General features: G+C 35.4%; 1 protein-coding gene across 2 annotated transcripts in view; it reads right to left on the bottom strand.

The window, feature by feature from the left end:
* The window catches only part of RNF141 (ring finger protein 141), a 41982-nt gene that overhangs the window by 14889 nt on the left and 4636 nt on the right, over positions 1-22457 (bottom strand). For both annotated transcript variants that reach the window (XM_077866507.1, XM_077866506.1), the window contains exons 2-4: positions 16619-16813; positions 14053-14161; positions 6851-7032 (exon numbers count right to left, since the gene is read on the bottom strand). In XM_077866507.1, coding sequence (XP_077722633.1) covers positions 6851-7032; positions 14053-14161; positions 16619-16761 — 434 coding nt within the window. In that variant the 5' untranslated portion in view covers positions 16762-16813. The remainder of the gene's footprint in view (positions 1-6850; positions 7033-14052; positions 14162-16618; positions 16814-22457) is intronic.

Genomic DNA, 22457 nt, shown 5'->3' with positions numbered 1-22457 from the left:
TGAGTGAGTCGAGTGCCTTGTTTCCCTTCCTGGAATATCCTTGTGAGTTTGGTAAACTGTAACCTCAGTAACTCAGCTCAAAATATCTTCTCTGTGCTCTAAAAACCAACATTTGCCTCAATTAAAGGACTTAAATATTGAATTTTAATTGGCTGTTAATTGGTTGGTCTATCTACAAACTCTAAGTTCTTTGAATATAAGCAGTTTGTCTTAGGTTCTCAGTAAATGTTTCTTACAATGATGTTAATTTGCTTTTATCCTTCATGCTCTTCTACAATTTTCAGGTTTTCTTCATCAAGCATGTGTTACTTTCATAATTATGCAAGATTTAAATGTTTTGGTGTGCCTAGGTGGCTCAGTCGGTCAAGCGTCTGCCTTCAGCTCAGGTTATGATCCCAGGGTCCTGGGATTCAGCCTTGCATCAAGCTCCCTGCTCATCAGGGTGTCTGCTTCCCTCTCGCCCTCTGCTGCTCCCCTTGCTTGTTCTCTCATAAATAATAAATAAAAATCTTAAAAAAATTAAATATTTCAAAAGTATAGTCACTTAACTATAAACTTCTTAAAGGAAGGAGGTATCTCTAATATGTTTTTATTCCCTGCTGTGCTTATACAAGACATTGATATTCCACTTTAAAATTTGTCAATTTGAACAAAAAGAATATAAGCAAATGTCAAATATACAAGTAGTAAGTGCTAAGAAGGAACAAATGAGTATTTCAAATTTGTTGGAAAGATGAGATTGAAAAGTGACAGAACTTTGATAGCCAGAGGACATTCTAGGTGAATAAATAAAGTTGTGGAGGTAGGAAAAAAAAAAATCCCAAAACCTCTGATGCATGTGTGTAACAAAGACGTGGCATGATGCTCCAGGGAGAAAACTGAGAGCAAATGTTGCTTAAATATAGGAGAGATGAAGTGATCCTTGAATGTCAAAATAATATGTTTAAACTTGTTCTGATAGGCAAACTAGAATCAGAGTTGATCAAAAGAAAAGTGAACCCCCACTGAAATAATACTTCAGGAAGATTAATTGGGAGTGCAGATAGGGACATTCTAGAGGGAGGAAAACCAATCAGATTCTTACTTCAGCAGCAATTCACCTGGGAGAAAATTAGGGCCTGGTAAAGGGCCATTGCAAAAGACAAATCAGGATGTTTTAAGAGATTAAACTGATGACAAAAGAATATAGCCACTGAATCAAAGTGGGGAAACTGAGAAAACCTAGATATACATGCATCTCATTTTCTAGATATACTCAGTTCAATGTTTAAGCATCTCTTAGGTGCTACATTCTGTACCAGACCCAGATAAACTGGAGTCTCTGCTTTTGAGGAGCTTACAATTTACACCTAAGGAAGGTGTCAGTAGAAGAGACTATAACTGAACCCATAAAGAGGGACAGACTTCTGAAGGTTAGAATTTAAAAGTGAGGAGCAGAGGGCTATGAAGAAGAGCATCACTTTGGACAGAAGTAAAAGAAAGAACAGGAAACACAGAAGCAGCCAGTAGAAACTGTACTATGTTTACTTGATTTTGTGCTAGTAGTACAGTAGCCAGAAGAAGGAAGGAGAAAAGGTCTTGCTCTATTTGTCCTTGTTAGACCACTTGTAGAATGGAGTATTCAGTTCTATGCCTCCTACACTGAAAGAGATAGTGACATAAAGGATTTTCCAGGAAAGCCTCCCAGATATAAAAGAGACTCATGTAACAAAAGCTAAAGGAACTGGAGATGCTCAACCTGCAGAACAGAGGATCAGTGATAATTTTATAATGTTTACAAATATTAGAAGGACTAGAAGAAAGAACAGATTTGTTTGGTGGGATTTCAGAGGCTACTGCCACTGAAATGAGTCGAATACAGTAATAATTTAAAAATAATGAAAGTGAGCTCTTACAGACATTATTACATGCCAGGCACTGTTGTAAGCATTTTACATATATTGACTCACTTAACTCTCAAAAATCCTATGAAACAGATACTATTGTCATCATCCTCAAAAAAAAAAAAGAGGGAACAGCAGAAAAAGAGTTTAATAACTTGTCCAAAGGCACACAGTTAGGAGTAGAGCCAGGATTTGAATACAGGCAATTTGGTTCTAGAGTCTGTGGCTATGCTGCCTCAAGAGTCAGATTTGGGCTGCTGTGAGGAATATAATGCAAAAGGAAAATTTTCATAGTGATTAGAGCCATCTGTGTATGAAAAGGCTTGCATCTCTGAGGCAGTGAGTCCCACATACCTCCAGGTGTACAAGACGGACTACCACTTGGCTAAATGTGGCAAGAGTCTTACTACTCAAAGGGTTATTGGTAGATTAGCAGCAGTGACACCATGTGGGAACTTGATGGACTCTCAAGCTCTTCCTCTGAATACAAAGTTTAAGAAGCATTGTCATACAGTGCTTAGCACACATAAAAGAGTAATAATGCAGAAGTTAGGGCATGGTTGTATTGCCAGCCTGGTTTGAATGTGAATCTCAGCTAGGCCAATTTCTAGCCATGTCATTTATTTGTCGAAACCTCAGTTTCTACAGCAATTCGGCAGTGTGGCAGGATACAAAATCAATGCCCAGAAATCAGTGGCATTTCTATATACTAACAATGAGACTGAAGAAAGAGAAATCAAGAAATCAATCCATTTACAATTGCACCCCAAAGCATAAGATACCTAGGAATAAACCTAACCAAAGAGGTAAAGGATCTGTACGCTAAAAACTACAGAACACTTCTGAAAGAAATTGAGGAAGACTCAAAGAGATGGAAAAATATTCCATGCTCATGGACTGGAAGAATTAATGTTGTGAAAATGTCAATGTTATCCAGGGCGATTTACACATTTAATGCAATCCCTATCAAAATACCATGGACTTTCTTCAGAGAGCTGGAACAAATCATCTTAAGATATGTGTGGAATCAGAAAAGACCCTGAATATCCAGGGGAATATTGAAAAAGTAAACCAGAGCTGGGGGCATCACAATGCCGGATTTCAAGTTGTACTACAAAGCTGTGATCATCAAGACAGTGTGGTACTGGCACAAAAACAGACACATAGATCAATGGAACAGAATAGAGAACCGAGAAATGGGCCCTCAACTCTATGGTCAACTAATATTCGACAAAGCAGGAAAGACTATCCTTTGGAAAAAAGGACAGTCTCTTCAATAAATGGTGCTGGGAAAATTGGACATCCACATGCAGAAGAATGAAACTAGACCATTCTCTTCCACCATACACAAAGATAAACTCAAAATGGATGAAAGATCTAAATGTGAGACAAGAATCCATCAAAATCCTAGAGGAGAACACAGGCAACACCCTTTTTGAACTTGGTCACAGCAACTTCTTGCAAGATAAATCCATGAAGGGAAGGGAAACAAAAGCAAAAATGAACTACTGGGATTTAAGATAAAAATCTTCTGCTTAGCAAAAGAAACAGTCTACAAAACTAAAAGACAACCTACAGAATGGGAGAAGATATTTGCAAATGACCTATCAGATAAAGGGCTAGTTTCCAAGATCTATAAAGAACTTATTAATAAACTCAACACCAAAGAAACAAAAACAATCCAATCATGAAATGGGCAAAAGACATAAACAGAAATTTCACCAAGAAGACATACACATGGCCAAAAAGCACATGAGAAAATGATCTGCATCACTTGCCACCAGGGAAATACAAATCAAAACCACAATGAGATGCCACCTCACACCAGTGAGAATGGGGAAAATTAACAAGACAGGAAACAACAAATGTTGGAGAGGATGCAGAGAAAGGGGAATCCTCTTGCACTGTTGGTGGGAATGTGAACTGGTACAGCCACTCTTGAAAACTGTGTGGAGGTTCCTCAAAGAGTTAAAAATAGACCTGCCCTACAACCCAGCAATTGCACTGCTGGGGATTTACCCCAAAGATACAGATGCAGTGAGACGCTGGAACACCTGCACCCTGATGTTTCTAGCAGCAATGTCCACAATAGCCAAACTGTGGAAGGAGCCTCGGTGTCCATCAAAAGATGAATGGATAAAGAAGATGTGGTCTATGTATACAATGGAATATTACTCAGCCATTAGAAATGACAAATACCCACCATTTGCTTCAACGTGGATAGAACTGGAGGGTATTATGCTGAGTGAAGTAAGTCAATCGGAGAAGGACAAACGTTATATGGTCTTATTCATTCGGAGAATATAAAAAATAGTGAAAGGGATTAGAGGGGAAAGGAGAGAAAATGAGTGGGAAATATCAGAGAGGGTGACAGAACATGAGAAACTCCTAACTCTGAGAAACGAACAAGGGGTAGTGGAAGGGGAGGGGGGCAGGGGGATGGGGTGACTAGGTGATGGGCACTGAGGGGGGCACTTGGCGGGATGAGCGCTGGGTGTTATGCTATATGTTCGCAAATTAAACTCCAATAAAAAATATACAAAAAATTTATATAAGATTTCAAAAGGAAGAGAATTATAGCAGCTGAATAAATAATGGAGGTGAATGCAGCTGTCCATGGAAATGTAATAATACATAGTGGGAAGTAGGATAAATGGGAGAATGCATCTTTTCAGAGTACAGTTGCTACTTTGTAGCCAATGGGGAAGCTCTGTCCACTGTTGAATTCTGAATTTTTAAAAGAAACAGAAAATTTGGATTTTTGTTTATTATCTTATTTTAGATATTGAAAACTAAAAAGACAGTAATAATAGCAACAAAGCAATATTTGGACCTATAGAATGAATAGAGCCCATTATCATTTCCCAGCAATGTCTGGCAGGCTATCTTTTCTACTTCTGCAGCATTGGGTTCTAGAATGTTATTAGACCAATTTTGAATCAACCTGGAAAATGCGAGCATGGTATACAAGAGCTTGACTATACATTGTATAGTCCATGTTTATACTGTGAATTGCAGATCTTTGAGAGTAATGGGTGCTCCAGGCCAAGATGAAGAGGTCCTTGGCATATGTAGTGATTAGGTGAAAGTGACTGCTATGCTTCCAAGAGTGCTCATGTGATTCTTGCTCATACAGATGTTGTCATCTGCAACTGTGAACCTTTGGAAAGCTACGTCTCTTCATGTTGGGGAATCTGGCTATTTTTTTCTCCTGGATACCTCTGATGTTTTATCTTATATAATTCAGATAAGTAAATCATGTTTTATTTACCTCCACTTTTCTGTATGAGGTATTTCTGTGATTCTTAACTATTATTGGCATTTGTTAAAGAGTGGTTGTGTTGGATTCAATAAAATATACCTATGGATTTCAAAATAAAAAATAAACCTCAGTTTCTCTGAAATAGGCCAGTAATTGTATCCCAATGGGGTTGTGAGGATTTAGTGAGTTTATACATGTAAAGGACTCATCAAAATGCCTAATACACTACAAGTACTTGATAAATGTAAACCACTAATAAAAATATGTATGTCTATATGACTGAACCAAATAAATATCTTAAATATCTCTTATGTCTATAAGACTGAACCAAATAAATATCTCTTAAAATCTCCTTCGACTTGAAAAATCTCTTTTTCTATGAACTAGAGTATCAGGGTATAACTAAAAACCAAAAATCATACAAAGGCAAGAAGTAGTCCTGACCTACCAATCAGGCATTGACTTTCCAGGGATAATACCCTTACTTCTTTCACTGAGATGACTACAACAAGAAAAAAAGTATTACTTTCATTTCATTTGCTGCCACAGGGTTTAAATATCCTGGTAAATCCTATTCTCAGCTTTCAAGATACTTAAGCAGAACAGAACAACAACCAAAAAAACCACCATTCTGAAGAGAGGAAGAAAAGCAGAAAATCAGACACCTTTCTGTATGTTTACAAAATACAGAAAAGAAAAGCCTAAACACTGCCTATCATGTTCTAAAATTCACTCAGTATTTCAGTACCACTTGTACAGCCAAACCTAGAAAACCAAATAATCTTATAAAGAGAAACAGAAAATGATAAATGGAGATAAAATTTTACTACAATATAGTATTGGAAACCAGTTGGTTAAGAATGGACCAGAAAATGCGACTGTAAATCAAGTGATAAAAGAGAAATTCTTACTAAGCATATTCTTAATTTTAAGGTAAAAGACACTATCAATACAGATTTTTGCTGTCCACTCAGTATGACAATAAGACAGGATGTCAACATGTCTGGACCCACGTAAGACTTTTTCCAATGAGGCATTTACAAATTTAAATTATGGTCACAGTTGTCAAATGGCAACAGGTGGAAGCTTTCACATGCCAAGAGTATTACAGAGAAGGAAAAGAAAGTTTAGATAGAACAATAATATATTAGGCCTGAGTAAACAAGCACCATCAAAGAAAATCCTGGCTGACTTCATTTCCTTCTGCTAATTCAGTACATGCAGTATGTGCACCAACTCCTTGTTCATTCCTGAATGGACTGCCAAGTCCTAGAGCCAATATTTACAATTTTTAATGCTCTAATTAGTCAGATACTTTAAAGGAAAACTGGAATGATTTTGCCAGATTCTTGGACCTAATTCTCTGAAGGGCTTTAATTGTCTAATAACATAAATACCTGTTATAAGAGAGATATTAATATCTTTTGTCATTAAAAGCAAGCATGGAGAATGGAGAGTGCACTCATGGAAACTGGGTTGGTAGAAATACTACCTGGTGTAAACCACTTTAATTTTTCTTTAATTTAGCACTCTAACAGAGCCCTGAGGCCCAGAATAATCAAAAACCTGATGTGGGATACAGTATTAATTGAGATAAAAAGCAATGTGATTTAAGATATCACAAAGAATGCTAGCAAAAGTATACTGAAATTTCAGTAGTTTGTATACTGGAAAAGAAGAGAAACAGTACTTAAGCATTATGTACCTTCCCATCCAAAGACTAGCCTGACAAGATGTTACAGATGATGAGTTTTCATCAGGATCTTCAGAGGTGGAGCTCTGGGCCAATACTCCTGATGCTTGACTTGTGATGTCTTTATAAAGCTGAATAAATTGGTACAAATTCATGATCCGTGATGCTTCCACAATGCCAGTGCTTTTATTAATCTAAAAATACAAAGAAAATGAAAAAAGAAAAGTTCATAATTTCTCTGGCCATTTTTTCAAAGTTTTAATTTAAATTCCAGTTAGTTAACATGCAGGGTACTATTAGTTTCAGGTGTAGAATTTAGTGATTCAACACTTTCTGTACAACACCCGGTGTCTTCCTTACTCCCTATCACCTATATCACCCATCCCCCTCCTCTGAACAATTTTTCCCAAAAAGGGGGAACAAATATTTAGTCAAACATCTGAGGAAATCAAAGTTTTCAAGGTTTGCAAATTACCCAACAAGAGGGAAAGAGTTTGAGCAAATGAATAATAAATGTCATGTCTCCTACATTTATGGAATTCAAAGTACTTGCAGACATTTATCTCATTTGATACTCAAAATAAACCTGTAGGGTTGATTAGGCATCACCCTGTTCAGAGTTGATGGGGACAGACAACTTTCCCAGACCTAAAAAAATGAATTTTAGAGATCAGTATTGACAATTCTTTTTAATTTCTTAAAGAATTCAACTAAAAGATTTATTTGAATTCAATACCTGCATGCCATTCTACTACAACTGAAACAACTGATTCCTTTCTCGAATATCTTAAGTTCTACCTTATAACAAAACTTCCAAACTAAAGCAAGAAAATTACATTAAAAAAATCCTAGCAAAAAGTGGTTAAATTCTTTCCAGAATGCTATTTTGAGTTTTGGCAAAAAACTTTTTTTTTTTCTTTTTAAAATATGAAGTGGAACTAGTGGCCTACAGATTGTTAACTCTCCCCCCCTGGAGCTTATATTCTTAATGTGAGGAGATATTTGGGGCAAGCGTGAGGTAATAGGTAAGGAGAAATACTGCTTTAATAAGACTCAGGGAGTCATAGAGTGGGACATATATTTTCTTTTGAAGTGATCGAAATTGAGAGGGCACTGTTCTTGGAAGAACCTGAAGTAATCAGTGACAGATTAGTGAGGTGAAAGACTTTATTTTAGCACAGGGGATGGTATGGAATACTCTGGGAACAGAAGCAATGAAATCTATGAAATACATATCAGAGTTAGCAAAGTCAGAAAATATTTACAAAGAAATGAATGCAGGAAGAAATATAGAGGGCCTTAAAATTGTGCATGAAGTAGGTAGGGTTTTGAAATGTGTTGATGGCAATGGGGATATGGGAAGGTGAAGTAGATAGATACATATTAAAAAAATTACTATATCAACATTTCAATATTTGGGATGAAAATAATAGTTGTAACTGAAGTTTATTAACTGTTTATTATTTGAGAAGGCAGTGAGAAAAAAAATTGAGAATCAACTATGAATGAGATTCCATGTGAATCTCAGAAAATGTGAAAAATGTGAAAATGGCAGACCTATCTCTAAAACTGATTATATTTGGGGGAGGTAAAATCTATATGGAGATCCAAATGTTAGATTCTTTGTAATAAATGATTATATATGAGATAGAGGACAAATATATAGAATTAAAGATGATAGGAATTTACAGAGGCTTGTATAACAGATTTTCAGAGCTGAGGAAACTAGGCCAGTCTTCTTTTATAACTGCACACTTCAGAAGAAATAAGGGAATAAGTCCTATAAACTTGGTGTTTAATAGCAAAGTTTATCCAACTAAACTACTGTAATCAAGCATTCATGCAACAAATATTTACTGAGTACCCATTATGTGGATATTATGCATATAACTATCTGCTATGTGTACTACTCTAGGCACTAGGTGACCTAGTGTGTATAAAACAAAATCCTTGCCCTCACGGAGGCTACTCTATAGGTAGGAGAGACAAAATACAGATTAGATGAAATGGAAATAAGTGTTATGGAGAAGGTTAAACAAAAGAAGAGGACATACTGAAGGGTTGTAGAGAAGGCCTCACAGGGAAGGTAATATTTAAGTACTGGAAAAGGAGCAGAAATGAGTCATTTGGCTATCTGGGGGAGATCATTCCAGGTTGGAAGAAAAGTAAGGGCAAAGACTGTTAGGTAGAAGTGCACCTAGTGAGGAGCACAAGAAGTCTAGCAAGGAGCTCAGGGTGGCTGGACTAGAATGAGAGAGGGAAGGAGAGTGGTAGAAGATAAGGAAGGGTAGGGGGATGAGGTGGAAACAGAACATACAGACTTCACTTAATCATAGTAGTAACTTTGGCTTTTACTCCAAATGCATGGGAAGTCACTGGAAAGTTTTGGGCTAAGGAGTAATAGTAATATGATTTGATTTCATTTCATATTATGTAAGTGGAACAGGCTGGTTGTTGTGCGGAGACTAGATAGAATAATAGGGACAAGAGCAGAAGCAGGGAGACCAGTTAGGGGGTAGTAGTAGTGGAGATGGTGAAAACTGGCCATATTTTTAATACATTTTGAAGAAAAACCTGTCAGGATTCACTTAGGGATTGACTGTGGGATAGGAGAGAAAAAGAGAAGAGTAGCTGGTGCCAAGATTTTGGTCTAAGTAACAAGATGGATGAAAATAATACAATTCATGAAGTTTAATAGCCATCTTAGTCCATAATTTTAATTAGCCCATTAATCTTTCTAATATTATTACCATAAAATATTTCATTTAAACATCATTTGGATTATTTTTAATAATGAATTAAATATTGTTTGAAGATAATCATGATAATAGATGGCAAACAGTCAAGATAAGGTCTTTTTGTAAATACAGAAGGTTATAGCATAGTTGTTTAGTTGCTTAAGATGAAGAAATATGAAGTTTCCTCTCAGTTTTTCATGTTGGATTTCAACTCTTTTTTTCTAATATCAACACTGAGTTCTCATAGATTCTTTCAAAAAGAACCCAGGGAATGAAAATAAAACATTTCTTTAGAGTAGATTTTTTTTTATGATTTTATTTATTCACGAGAGACAGACAGAGAGGCAGAGATACAGGCAGAGGAAGAAGCAGGCTCCCTGTGGGAAGCCTGATGTGGGACTCGATCCTAGGACCCTGGGATAATGGCTCAAGCCAAAGGTAGATGCTTAACCACTGAGCCACCCAGATGTCCCTAGAATAGACCTAAAATCAAGAAAAACTACACAAATGAGAGCTCTGTTGCTTAGCTGAGGGAGAGAAACTCAAGCATACTCTGCACTCAGTCTGAAGCCTGTTGCAGGGCTTGATCCCATGATCCCGAGATTGTAACTTGAGTTGAAATCAAAAGTTGGCCACTTAACTGATAGAGCCACCTAGGCATCCCTGCCTATATCTTTATTTTATTTTTATTTATTTATTTATTTATTAATGATAGTCACAGAGAGAGAGAGAGAGAGAGAGAGAGAGAGAGAGAGCAGAGACACAGGCAGAGGGAGAAGCAGGCTCCATGCACCGGGAGCCCGATGTGGGATTCGATCCCGGGTCTCCAGGATCGCGCCCTGGGCCAAAGGCAGGCGGCGCCAAACCGCTGCGCCACCCAGGGATCCCCCTGCCTATATCTTTAAAACTTGTTCTTTTCTATTTAGAATCTTAAGGAAGGTATTTTATCACACACCGATGTAATGGTTAGAGATACTACGGTGCAAAGAATTCGACTGATAGTAAATTAAACATCTTAAACATTAATTCCATGTTTGCTAAAGAGGAGCAACAGAATACCAAGGGATCAGATACCAGATATTCGTATTCCCACAGCTCTCTACAATTTATACTGGCATCTTTGATATCAGCTGAGTACTTTATGAGGTAAAGATGGAGAGAGAATGTAATTTTGGTATTATACTATATCAATCAACAAGGAAAACTTCAACCTATCTTAGTCATTTAAAATGAGTATTTCCTCTATAGATTTTTGTTCACTCAACATATACTGAGTTCCTACCATGTGCAAAGCAGTACAGGCCATAAGAAATACAAGGATGAATCTAGATAGAGTGCCTGCCTTCAGGAGTTTCCTATCTACTAGGAGAGCTAAGAATGCAAATAATTTTATTCTTAATGTAGAATTTAATTACGAAGTATAAATAAAATGCTATTGGAGTTTAGAAGAGGTAGGAGAATTTGCTAGTGAAGACTTTATGGATGAGATGGGATTTGAGCTGGACCTTTAAAGAGCCATCAAATTTAGCCATGCAGAAATAAAAAGGTGTGGCAGAAACTATTAGCTGATTACCCACACACTGTTCCCATTTTTCATTGCCAGCAGCACCCTGATTTTGTTTTGGTGTCTACCACTCCCTGAAATGACTCACAAGTCAGTCCTTGTTAGTCTAACCTACATCAATCATAGTAACCGCAGCTCCTCGGTCAGTGTGTAAGAAAGGGACATGAGCTAATAGTGATCCAATGAGTTGAGAAGAAAGATCTGCTAGGTCTTTGAATTAACCAATCCAGGAGCTGCTTTATATCAGGATTTCTTAATAAGTGAGAAAATACATACCATTTTTCTTTAAACTAGTGTAACAGGAGTTTTCTGACTTGTACCTGACGGCAACTTAAATGACAGAGGAATGGACATTCTAGTTGAGGGAACTCTGAGCAGAGTCACCGAGGTGGGAAAGTAACAGCTATACGGCCTTCAATTAGTTAAAGCCTCGTCAGACTGTGGAGTGCAAAAGGTGATAGTGGTAAATAAAACAGAAAAGATAGGGGCAACCCGGGTGGCTCAGCGGTTTAGCGCCGCCTTCAGCCCAGGGCGTGATTCCGGAGACCCCGGATAGAGTCCCATGTCGGGCTCCCTGCATGGAGCCTGCTTCTCTGTCTCTGCTTCTGTCTCTGCCTCTCTCTCTCTCTTCTCATGTTTAAACAAATAAATATTTTTTAAAAACCAGAAAAGCTAGTTTGGATTGATAATAGACTGTTGAGGATCTTGAATGTTAGGTTAAAGAGCTGGGACTATTTTATAGCCAATGAAGAATTGTTGGGGAGTTTTTAATAGGAAAGTCATCTGATGAGAGTTGTGCTTTAGAAAGGTTATCTCAATTAGAATTAGGAGAAGAGTCAGGAGGTGTGGAGATTAATCACAGAATCCAAGGTAATCTGATTGAGAAGAGGAGCCTTAACTATAGTTACAGTCTCCTAGAGGGCACGGCATTTGTCTTATGAATAGACTGGAAGTGAAACCTGGGTAGAGGTAAAATTGACAAGATCAGGTAGGTAGCTAATTACTATGCAGAAGGCAAGAAAAGGAGTCAGAATGTATATTTTTCAGAAACAACCTTTGTGACTAGAGTTCTTATAAATTCACCCTGTGTCCTTTGAAGTTGACTTTCAAATAGTCCTGAACATTATGTGCAGTATAAATTTGTTGTGGGATGATGGGAATATGGATATACTGAGCCTATCTGAATGGGTTTTATATGTTTTTAGCTCAGTTCTTCATTTCTTTACTTTATTCCTTTGCAAAGTCAAAAGTTGCAGATTTCCAGAGTTCTTTTGAGAGTATGTGTATTTATAACACTGTAAGAAGGAAAAACCCTAATGAATTTAACATAAATATAAACCCAAAAATAAAGACAAGCAAAAAACCAGAAAATGGAAATAACATGTGATTGGTGTACAAGTTGTGAATCTAGGAATTGAAGTATAAATAACAGGCTGTTGGATCAAGCTGTCGGTATTTCAATGTGTGTGTTCTGTTACTATGATTTATAACACATTATACACTGCATGAAGTTATACTGCTGCCCACACTAGTACCACATTAGCTACCTCTGATAAATAATGCAAAAATTTTTAATGATGTTTCTCTGATAGTTATTATATTGCTCTTTAACTCTGGACTTTTAAAAATAATCAACCAAGTAAATGTTTGGTGTGGATAGACCCTACATTCCACACTAAATGCTTAGGGTGGACAGATAGCTGAATGGAATAAACTATGTTATGTATTTTCTCTAAATCAACTGTAAACTTTAACAGTACCATTTACCTTCAGGCATTAGTCAAGTCTGGAATTAACATCTGTCTCTGCTTCTCTAAACTCTGTAAGGTTCTCTTACTACTTAAGGTGATTAGAATGTCTAATTTGATCAAATATCCACAATCAATCCTATTATCTTAAAGCAGAGTAGTGGCAATCGACCCACTGGGAAAACAAGCCATATTATTTGGGTAACTCCAGGGTCATGACACAAAAGAAAAATCCTTACTCAGTAAGTAGTTCTTTAAGGGTTTATTTATTTATTTATTTTTTCTTTAAGGGTTTATTAGGAATGGAATTCAGGGCATTTATGAATGCTCAATTTATTGTTTACATACATATGGATGGTTTTATTGCTTGTTTTAGAGCAGGAGTTGGGGTAGGAGAAGGGCTAGTAAAATTCATTCTTTCATTTTCAACAAAAGGTTTGTGGCCTCCAAAAGGTTAATAACCATCCATGTAATCTACCCATTGGTGGACGAATCTTCTATGACAGCTGCCATTATATTTTTCAGCATAGTTGATATATTTAATTATCTAAATTTAAAAACCAACTAAAAGATAGAGTACTGATGATGAAAAATCCATTCTATAACCAAAAATTTCCAAAAACAAAAACAAACCAAAAACCATACAAAAACCAAAACACAAAACCTAAAAATACCCAAATCTTTCTAATGGATTTTTAAATTATTTTTTATTTTTATTTTTTTATTTTTATTTTTTTTTTGGATGTTTAAATTATTAAGTGAATGAAACCTATTCTTAAAAAGAAGTGATCTCCTAAGATTAATTTTTAAGGAGTCATCTTAGAGCTACATAGGTGTTACCTTAGGATTCCACAGACAGCTAAAATCCAAAATCATATGAGGATAAGACGTTACTATCATCTCCTTTGATTATAAAAATCTCTGCTATATGGCAACTACATAACAAGTGAGATTCAAACAGTTAACCTGGAAGGCAATAACACTAACAAAACTGTGTTTTACAAATAAATGTCAACAAATGTTAATAATTAGCAAATTATTGGATTATTAACATTAATAATTTGCTAATTCTTAACATTTATTTCTACTATATTACACTATCAAATGTGGCTTTAATCACCAAAAGAATTTAAGTTCAGAGTTAGAAGTCCCTATCATTCTCACCTTCGTACAGACCACACGTACAACCACTTTCCAAAAGGCAGAGGAATCAGATCCAGGTTGTACCTCAAAGAGAAGATGTTTTTCCTGGCCAGAAGCCACTTTAGCAGTTCTGAAAAGAGACAAACATAATTGTTAATTTTATAAAAAGTCTTACAAAGTAACAGAGCTATGAAAGCAGATTCAAGAAATACTTTAAAACAGAGAAGAAAATTCAAAGAAAATACATGGACACACATGATCGCAATAATTAGATTCTTAAAACATAGGGATAGAGAATGTTTTGATTATAAAAGTACAACTAAGTTTTTAACATCAACAGAATGATGTTTATAAATCTTTCCATGTCACATCTCAATGGTTTTTAAATGTCTAAGAACGACATCTAGAAAAAAACACATCCAAAGAATCAAGTACTTAAAAGTTTAGCTGGTTTCACCTATCCACATTTTGACTAATTGCCTCAGATGTATAAAGTATGAAAAAAATCTTGCTCTTTGTTGAGTCCTAATTTAAGCAACAACATACACCTCTTTGAAAAAAATTTTTTTGTAACTTGGGACTGGATCAAACCAAGATTTTGAGATACCTTAAATATACCTAGATTTTGAGACACCTTAAATATACCTTTGCTGTTTTCCTCAAGCAGAGCAATTTTAATTTAGAGTGTCACAGGATTCTAGCATAAAAATATAACTTTTAGAGGATAATTCAGTATCTTCCCATTAATGCCAATTTAAATTAGATCAAAGATAGACTTACAAGTATTGAGACTCCCTTTTATCATTAGTCACATTCTGAGCACCAGGAGGGAGATCACCTTAGAACGAAATGATGTACAGCTAAATAGAGGCCACTGAAAATTAAGCAACTAGCCCTAGATAGCAAATTCTGCCAGGGAAAGTAATTCGTCTGTGCCAGTTCCCAGTTGTTTTCTAGTAATCAAGCCATGCTTCTTCTGTATAGGTTTAACTTTATAATTCTCAGACAGCACTGCCCTTGGGAAATGCCCAACTCTGACCCATGGAAATCAGTTTTAAGAACTGAATCCAGTCAGAACATCCTATGCTAAATAAATCAAAGGAAGACATTCTTTACCATCATTTTTTTTAACCATCATTTCTGTATTACACAGTAAGTTTAGCTTGTGCATCCTTTCATATGACATATATATCTGATATTTTTAGACCAAAAAGCAAAATTTTATAGAACAGATGGCTTATGTATATAAGTTCCAAGACTCTAAAGGGATGGCAAATGACATTGATTACTCTTCATAAAAGTCGAAACAATAAACTCAAAAAAGCATTCCATTCATGATACTATTAAATTCTTAATCTATATTTACTCCTTAAGAGTATGGTCCCAGAAGTAATGTCTCAAATACTACTATTTGGATAATCTAAAAAAAGAAAAAAGTAAAACGCTAGTTTTATGACTATATTTTTATTACAAAAGATCAGACAATTCATATACATAATAAAATGTACAATCTCCCTTCACTGCCCGCCATTTCCAATTTCCCAGAAACACAGTACATATACTTATAGTTCATTTTCTATGCATTTACATGTATATTCATACAGGATCCATCCATTACATCCATACAGGATTTCTTTCATTTTTTTTTTTTTTAATGAAATCTAATGTTTTCTAAAAGAAACTATCGGGATCCCTGTGTGGCTCAGCAGTTTAGTGCCTGCCTTTGGCCCAGGGCATGATCCTGGAGTCCCGGGATCGAGTCCCACATCGGGCTCCCTGCATGGAGCCTGCTTCTCCCTCTGCCTGTGTCTCTGCCTCTCTCTCTCTCTGTGTCTCTCATGAGTAAATAAATAAAATCTTAAAAAAAAAAAAAAAAACTATCTTTTAAGATAACTAACTTTTAAGACATTCTCTATTCTTCATGACTGGATAATAACAGTAGATTCTATTTTAATAGCTTCTACACAGATCAGTATAAAAATTGATAAAGATTAAATCACAAAGAAAATGCATAGTTCTATTAGATACACACTAAGAAGGCAGAGAAATTTAAATTCCATCTTAGAAATCTATTCAAGAGTTAAAGAGATTTAAAGATTGTAGCTAATTAGAAAATATTAGCAAACAAAATACCTTATTCTTCAGTGGTGACAAATGAATTATTACTATTTACATATTTCTCTGGCAAAAATAATGCTCAGTGAACACAGATTTATTTATTTATTAACCAGATGAATTGGTTGATGTATAGAAATCTGGGTGCCCCCTTTGACAATCCCAGGAATCTTTCTCTAGAGTAGCTAATTGGCTTATTCTCTTCTATTATGTACCTCTTTAGTACTTTCAAACAAGAATTGATTTATAAGTCTGTGTTTAAAATTCAAGTTTCTTTGGTTTCTTTGCTTCTATTATATATTTAAAAATAGCCACATAGAAAGTCTTGTCATAGGTACTCAATAAATATTTGCTAACTGATGCTGAAACATTCAGTCTTACCATCAATACTTCTGGTTACGTCTTAGATAGTCATGGCATATGTGGCGTATATCAGGGAGAAAAAAATAGAATGAAAAAGAACAAGCCTTACATATCATTAAGTTCAGCTACTCTCCCAAGAAATTCTTCATAAGTTAAGGAGCCACTTTCTCGAACCAATGTGACATGTTTTGCTACTTTTTCTGGTAACTTGTTAAGAACCAACTGTGTCTGATCCGAAAATTGCTGTCCCATGATGAAAGGATGTCTTTTGAAATCCAGAAACAGTGTTGCTTCACATAGTTATCTGTCAAATATACATAAAAGTTACTTTTATATACTTTTATATACACTATTAAAACAGCAATATACCCATCCCTTCAAGAAAATAAGAAAAACTAAGAATACCTTTAAGTGAGCGTTCAGTAGACTTAAGTAAGTCTAAGGTGGAATTTATTTAAATGACTATATTTTTAAAGAAAAGATTTATATTTCTATTTTTTAAGAACATACATAGCTAAATGAAAAAATAAAATTCACTTATATTACTGGTAGGGTGGTAAACCTCTAATTCCTCTAATTTTGCCAACTCAAAACCATTACACACACACACACACTTATGTATTTGTATTTAATAGGAAGCTTATTTATATAAATTTCCCAAGAACATTTCCTGATTACCTACCACATGTCAGACTCCTAACTAAGGACTTCCCATATATTACCTCATTTATTTCTTATAATAACCCTAAGAGGTAGGCATTATTATGTTCCTATTTTATAGATAGGGAAATAGAGCTAAGTAAAACTTATCTAAAATTAAATGGTAAGTGGTTGAAGTGAACTTTGAACTTATGCTTTCAGATTCTAGTGCTCATATTCTTAACCACTATGATATACCAAGATATATAATCATGAAATAATTACATCAGCTAAATAACATTTGCTGTTGAATTACTTTATTTGTAAATATGCACCTTAATTTTAATTGTAAAATATATGCAAATTAAACAGGTTTTTGGTTTGAAAACCTAAGAGAATTAAAATATTAGATAATTTAACCACCTCACATTTTCTGCTTAGAAAATAAAAAAGACAGCACTTTGGCATTCTCACTTCTCCAGGTTTTTTTTTTTTTTTAAGACTTTATTTATTTATTTAATACTTATTTGAGAGAAAGGCAGAGAGCACAAGTGCAGGAGAGCAGCAGATTCCCTGCTGAGTGGGGAGCTGGACTCAGCCCAACATAGAGTCCCAGGACCCTGGGATCACGACCTGAGGGGGAGGCAGATGCTTCACCAAATGAACCACCCAGGCACCCCTTCTCCATGTGTTTTATTTAATTTAGTTTACTTATTTAAAGATTTTATTTATTTATTCATGAGAGACACACAGAGAGAGAGAGAGAGAGAGGCCAAGACAGAAGCAGACTCTCTGCAAGGAGCCTGATGCAGGACTAGATCCCAGGACCTTGGGATCATGACCTGAGCCAAAGGCAGATGCTCAACTACTGAGCCACCCAGGTGCCCCTCTTCATGTGTTTTAAACTTAGTGCTTAAAAAAACAAAACAAAACAAAACAAAATGTAGAGTTTATATAATTTGTTTTCTAAGTATGAAGGTGATACTTCAGCTAAAAGGCAAGATCACTGCTTTTATAATCTATTACTAATATAGATCAGTAAGTTATTGAATTGACTTAAAAATGTTATAAAACATTTATTTAACAACTACTTAAAGTCTTGAAAGATCTATTTCTATGAACTGTGGCTAGAGAAGAATTGAATGTGTTTATTCTATAAATTATGACTTATCAGAATATCAAGTATTGAAAATATAGTTAAAATAGAAAATAAAGTTTTAGTGTTTTTGTCTATGCTGACTTATTCTGTAACTTAATATTAAAATCCCTATTCAACACAAATACTATAATTACTAATAGTAAAAGCAGCTAATACTTTCTTTTTTTGTTTTTAGCTAATACTTTCTATCACTCCCATTGTGATCTTCTTAGCACACAATCTTCTAAGCACTTTATGGGTATTCACAAATTCACTCTTTCACATCCCTGTAATAGCCATTTCATAGATGAAGAAACAGGATAGTTAAGGAAACAAGCACAGAGAGGTTAAAACAACAGTCATATAACTAATGTTATTTTTTTTTTTTTTGTAATAAAAAATTAGAAGAAAAAAGCAGGGATGCTGGGGTGGCTCAGTGAGTTGAGTGGCCAACTCTTGATTTCGGCTGGGGTCATTTTCTCAGGGTGGTGAGATGAGCCCTGCCTTGGGCTCCCCCGTGGGGACTCTGTTTGAGATTCTCTCTCCTACTTTCCCTCCTCTTGCTCCATGCACTGGTGCGTGCTGGCACGCACCCACTCTCTCTCAAATAAAGAAGTTAAATCTTAAAATAAGAGAAGTAAAAAGAATTACAATAAAAAAAAAAAATCTAATCTCTCTCCCCAAGAAATTTCATCTTATCTACTCACCAAAACTATCATTTTTACCACACAAATTAACATTCATATAAAGCAAGTTAAAATAGTAACAATTTTATATGAAAAGTCTGCTTTATTTTGAATTAAAAAATAAGAAAGCTCTAACTATAAAATATAAAATATACGTAACTTTGAAATATAAAAGCATTTACAATAAGAATTCTCAGTAACCCTAAATATGTACATTTATTTTTGGTATTACAATTTAAGTTACTGTATTTGAGGTTTATTCTTTTAGTCACATTAAACAAAGGAAAAGTACAGTTATACTAAAAAAGAAAACTCAACAATTACTGTTTTGAATCTAAGCCTACTTGGCAGTGATATATATTACATTAGAGAGGTAAATGAAAGAAGTTGTTGAGGAAGATCCAGGTCACCAAAAAATCTCTGAAGGCGAAATTATGTATTTTAAATATAGCCAAGTGGATTCATAGCAACTGTATCCAAAGAGAAAGATCTTGGTTTAGAGACGGTCTCTAGGGTATTCAACATTAGTGATTTCTGGATTTCACAGTCTAGTAAAATATCAAAGTACCATGGTTTGCACATTTATTTTTATTCTGAGTAAAGACAGTTTCTAAAAACAGACAAAATATCCCCAAAACATAATAAAAAATTAAAAAAAACTTTTTATAACTTGAAATGTAGAAAAATATTAAAAGTCTTTCCCAAGGCAGTAACTTCACAGTGATGTATACTACATATATATATATATATGTTTTGTCCTTATTTTTCTTATTGTAATTCAAATGTGTTAAAAAAAAATCATCATCAGGAACCAATGGCTGTAAATTGGTGCTGGGAAACCACTGTGGTACATGGCCTTTTTAAGGCTGTGGAAATACAACAGTGAGCAAAAGAGACATGGTTCTTGCTATCATGGGAGCATCTGACTCAGTGGGGAAGAGGCACAATCACACCAATAAATACATAATTATAAGATGAGAAAAGCTAAGCCAAACAAGTACAGGGTACTACAAAAGCCTATAAAAGAGAGGCTTGAGTTAGTGGTGTGTCAGGAAAGACCCTGGGCAAGCAACATTTGATTTGAGATCAGTCAAGAGTTAGCTAAATAGGGGCAGAGGCATAGAGAGGAAAGGACATTTCAGGCAGAGGCTATAGAAAGTGTCTAATGTAGCAAGGAGCATGGTGCCTTTGAGGTAATAAAAAAGGCTACAGTGACTAAAGCAGAGGCAGAGGGAGACTGGTACACCAAGAGATGGTCTGTTTACTGTTTTTTACTGATGACCTGAAACAAGATTGCATGTCTGCCCATGGAAGTGGATGGTTAAAATTGGTATGAATGAATACCATCCACTGAATACTAGGATCAAGAATGAAATTGATAATGATTTTCTAGAATGGAATAAGTTATGTCAAAAATGACTAAAAGTTAAATCCTGAAAATGTTTTGAAAAGCCGACTGCACATAGATAAGATGTGCTTAAAAGCAGCTAAAATATAAAGTCTGAGAGTTTCAGTCAAAATATGTCAACAGAAAATAAGGACAAGAAAGATGTTAAAATAATCCTAAACTCTTGCTAAAAGCAGAGGTCTAGAGCAAGACCCTAGTCCTATTGTGCTCTGTAATGGGTCTACCACACTGAAGTTCGTAATCAACTCTTGGCAGTCAAAGCTGTGTGTGTGTGTGTGTGTGTGTGTGTGTGTGTGTGTGTGTGTATTTACGGGGGGGGGGGGACGAGGAGGGAAGGACAGAGGGGGAGAAAAAATTTTAAGCGTTCCACACCCAACCTGGAGGCCGATGCAGTGCTCCATCTCCCAACCCTGAGATCATGACCTGAGCTACAATCCAGAAATCCGCCACTTAACTGACTGGGCCACCCAGGTGCCCTAAGCAGTTACTCTTTTAAAGGGCATTAATCATTTGAATGTAACTGGAAGAGTATCCAAGATGTTATGGATCTAGAAAATGAAACTGATTTATTCTAGATAAAATTCTGAACAACCAGCAGGTTTGTTCAAACATTTGAAGAGATTTCATGTAAAAGATGAAGTACGATTTATCATATATAGCTACAGTGGAAAGAATGGCCAGTAAGTGTAATTAGGCAAATTCAGGTCAAATAAGAAATTTCTATCATCCATAATTATCCAAAGGTATTACGGGCTGTCTTGTATGTGAGCTTGTTTTCAAACTGTGGAGGTGTTTAAATAAAGATCAGAAGTTCATCTAATGAATAAATTTTAGAGAAGATTTTTGCTTGGGTGACTTCTAACCTAGTATTTCATTCTCAAAGTGAAACTTAAATTCCCTCTAGCTTTCCTGGACCAATCCAATTCAAATGCAATAAAAATTCTAACCAATCAGACTGAAAACTTTATATTATACCTACATTCCTTAACAAGGAAAAAATTAAACTTTTGAAACACATGATCTTAATATTTAGTGTAAAATATGTAACGATAATTTAACCACTGTGCCTACCAAAAAGGTATTTATAAAGAGGCTGCACTTACTGAGTTAGAAAATGGTCCCTTTTATTTCTGCATTGTTTTGATCTGATGCCCTAACTTTGAATAAGGTTTATAATTTGAGGCAACATGTTACATATCAACTTGTTATCCTGTATTGCACTTGGTATCTGGGAAACCTAATCACTAGCTCCTCTGATTAAAAGGTGACTATTTAGATACAAGAAAGCCTAGGCAGTGGTTCTTAATTTGGTTCAGTGAATAGGGTCTGGTATTTACAGTTAATTTTGAATACCATAAAATAATGATAATGATAAATATTAATGTCCATCACTAGCATAAAAATATAACTCTGTGATCTATATGCATTATAAAACCTAAACCAAGGGTGCATGTTCACAAAAACAGTCTGTTGTGGCCACCCTCTAGTCACCCAGCACGAGTTTTTCAGTGTCCCTCTCTTTGGTGACTCTGCACATTCTTTTATAAAAGAGCACATATCATCAGTTAGGTCACTTGACCATCCCCCTCTGTGAGCTTCCTGAGGATAGAAGCTGTGTTCTCTCTTCTGGTAAATACATAAGCATACAATAAATGTTTATGAACAGGTACAGTAAATGTTGACGGTTTTATTATTGTTCACTTAGTATTCTTTTGACTCTTGCTAATTTGTTCATTCATCTAGTAATTATTTGGAGAGGTTGAAATTTTAAAAATACACGAAATAAAAATATAAAATCATAAAAATTTATCCCTGAGTTAGTATGTATATAAATTGAGAAATATTCATTATTTGATATTATAAAAATAATTCCCTCTTGACCATGGAACAGTAGTATAGCATAGGAATATAATTTGCAAACTACTGGCATAGAATTCAGAGAAAGATAAATCTCCCATCAAAAGTTTTCAAGGGGGCAGCCCAGATGGCTCAGCTGTTTGGCGCCTTCAGTCCAGGATGTGATCCTGGAGAGACCCAGGATCGAGTCTCACATCAGGATCCCTGCATGGGGCCTGCT

Source organism: Canis aureus, chromosome 23, assembly GCF_053574225.1.
Source record: "Canis aureus isolate CA01 chromosome 23, VMU_Caureus_v.1.0, whole genome shotgun sequence".
Taxonomy (NCBI): domain Eukaryota; kingdom Metazoa; phylum Chordata; class Mammalia; order Carnivora; family Canidae; genus Canis; species Canis aureus.
This window is presented reverse-complemented; position numbering and strand designations above follow the sequence as displayed.